We start from the raw sequence: 3,067 nt of genomic DNA, 5'->3' as shown, positions 1-3,067 counted from the left end.
AACTATAGATGTCACTAGGATATTTTTAGAATTCCTTACACACAAAAATTGCATATTACATTTACAATATCTGCATTTCACTGACTGAATAAAATATTTCTACTGCGGGGACTGTGATGTACATGAAGTGAAGATAACGACAAATGATCAATCTCATAACTAATATTAGGCATTCATAAACGAGAATTATGCAAGTACGGGCCCCTGGATATACAAGATGTGGGGTCATGTGCCTAGGAGGAGTAAGCATCCACTGTCGACCGGTCACACCCGCCGTGAGCCCTAGATCTCAATCAGGCAAACGGAGTAATCTCCAGTAAAAGTCAATGTGCCAAGGACGGTCTAACAATCGGTATGAAACACGTCAGAACATTTGGCCCAAATATATGTTGCATTGGTAAACTAGGTCGTTATAACGACCATAGGATTTGCGAAATGGTGACCTTAAACGTGATAAATAGAATATAGGTGGGAAACACGACACACAGATAAGACAACAATTAAACTAGTAATCATCGTGGATATCATATAAGTTGTGAAAAGTTTTCCAACTATGGTGATCAGTATGTCATATTTAATTCTTGTTGGAATGTTTTGTTGCCACCTCTCCGCCAATGTGGTGTCCTGCAGACAAGAGGTCGAAAATATTTCCGCCGAATCTACTTTCCAAATTCTGCTGAAAAAAATTGAAGATCAGGACAAAAAAATCGTCGATATGGAAACAACTGCAAAAGCAGATCGTGAGGATCTGGAACGAAAAAATTCAATCTTGGAAGAAATGATTAAACGATCAGACTTGAGACAAAAGAAATTGGAAAAAACAATAGATGATTTAAAAACGGAAATTTTTGAACTATTAACCGATAACGTTGATACTGTGAAAACAAGCAACGTAGAAGAGCATGGTGATAAGAAACAAACTGTGACAAACAGAATGATGCGCGGAGTAGACAAGTTGGTGTCCCAGGAAAACGAGAACAGAAAAGAATTCTGACTGGCGGTGTTTCTCCAAGTAAGTCTGCTACGAGTTATCATATATTAATGACACAAGAATTAATTAATTCCACAATCACGAATATTGTAACTTCTTTTAGATCAGGCCATTGCATTTTACGCATATTTGAGCAAAGGTGAGAGCGCTATTCAACATCATGGTGTAACATTTGATACTGTCATTACCAACGTCGGTGCGGCTTATAATCATCATGATGGCGTTTTTACCGCTCCAACTAATGGCGTATATGTCTTCAACTGGAACCTGTACAGTTCTTATCATGGGGATCTCGTGTCCGAGTTGATGGTAAATTCTGCAAAAAAGGGCGGCAGACGTTCAGATAGTCTGAGAGTTGAAGAGGACCATAGTTCTAGCGGTACTGTGGTGGTTCAGATCAATCAGGGAGATGTTGTTTACGTCAGGATGCATCCTACAGCTTCGATCACAGGATATATCATAAGCAGCTCTGGAAGCTATCAGTCATCTTTCAGTGGCTGGCTATTGGCATAATGAGACATTTAGAGCAATCAAACAATGGATGCTAGAGTTGATCTGATACTTTATCTGAACTCAAATTGTTATTCAAATAATCATATTTTAACACAAAAACTCTCTTGAAATCATAATTTGATTATGGGGCTATTCTTAATTTTTGAAATGATAAAACAAATAATCAAAACCTTGGTAAATAAGGTATGTTTGTGGGGGTAAATCATCAAGCTTGTCCACGTGTGATGATGATGAATTTGAACTGGATTTAGTGAATGAATGTGGAATTTGTAGTTAACTACCCTTATAAATATACTATAACCTAATATAGTTAACTCCTGTGGGGATCCGGGTTAAAATATGTCATCAGCACCCCCTTGCTTGTCGTAAGAGGTGACTAAATGGGGCAGTCCTTTGGATGAGAACGCAAAAACCGAGGTCCCGTGTCGCAGCAGGTGTGGCACGATAAAGACCCCTTCCTGCTCATTGGCCATAAGCGCCGAGCATAGGCCTAAATTTTGCAGTGGTGACGTTTCCATATGAGTTAAATATTCTCGAGGGGGACGTTAAACAATATTCAATCAATCAATACTATAGTTAACCAGTTTTATCTACAGTAGATTATAGTTTATTGTAAGATAGTAGTCTTAGGCTTAAGTATTTTTAAAAATGGAAATTAATTGTTCTTACTTGTTATTATCAATCCATCCCATTGAATATTGCCTACTGAATACTAAGTATGCAAATATACATTGAAGTTCTAATCGAAATTGTCCGTTAATAATTTGGTATGATAATTTTCTCGTAGAAAATATATGTAAACGAGAGAGAGAGAGAGAGAGAGAGAGAGAGAGAGAGAGAGAGAGAGAGAGAGAGAGAGAGAGAGAGAGTTTGCTGCTCAGATGAGCTGCAATAATTAGTTTTATTTTGCTTGACTTGTCAATGAAGTATCAAATATCAAGGATGATAGCTTGTGCGAAGTCTGCCTTAACACATTTTGTTCCGCCTTTCGTATATAGATTCGAGAGAGGAGGTTCTGGAAAGGCACATATCAGACCTGGTTGACACTATCTTCAGTAATTTTATATATGATTTTGTCATCCTCATACTCAACGGAACTTATATTGATATAATTGGTACCGTATAAGTTTTACATACAAAGAATAAAGTTCAACGTAGGTGCTATAGCATGCATACGCACATATCGCTGATTACACCTAAGGTTATTGTCACCACGACAGGCTACATACTATCCATAATCGGTCCCTTTTTACTGATGGTAAAAATAACGATGCTTCCATGTTGAGAAATATTCTTAATACGAATATTGATTACATTAAGGACTGGCTACAAGAAGGGGACTTTTTTATTTTAGACAAGTATTTTACGATGTACTCAATTAACTTGAAAACGAGTTTTGAAACCAGTTGCCAACATCTGAAGCAAATCATTCTAGGCTTGTTACGAAAATGAGTTGTATCATAAAATGTGTAAACGGTAGATTCATTGATTGATTGATTAATGTTTTCCGCCACGCTCAACAAATTTTCAGTTAAATGGTGGCGCCCAGTTTTTATTGGTGGA

General features: G+C 37.3%; 1 protein-coding gene across 1 annotated transcript; it reads left to right on the top strand.

Moving 5' to 3' along the window:
* Positions 1–715: 715 nt before the first annotated feature.
* Positions 716–1,504, top strand: LOC130053782 (complement C1q-like protein 4). Its single transcript, XM_056161348.1, has 2 exons — positions 716–905; positions 1,095–1,504. Exons 1-2 carry the CDS (start codon positions 716–718, stop codon positions 1,502–1,504), a joined length of 600 nt encoding a protein of 199 aa, XP_056017323.1.
* The last annotated feature ends 1,563 nt before the right edge of the window (positions 1,505–3,067 follow it).

The sequence above is a fragment of the Ostrea edulis genome, chromosome 4, assembly GCF_947568905.1.
Source record: "Ostrea edulis chromosome 4, xbOstEdul1.1, whole genome shotgun sequence".
Lineage (NCBI taxonomy): Eukaryota > Metazoa > Mollusca > Bivalvia > Ostreida > Ostreidae > Ostrea > Ostrea edulis.
Note: the sequence above shows the minus strand (reverse complement) of the source record. Positions and strands in the feature narration are given on the sequence as shown.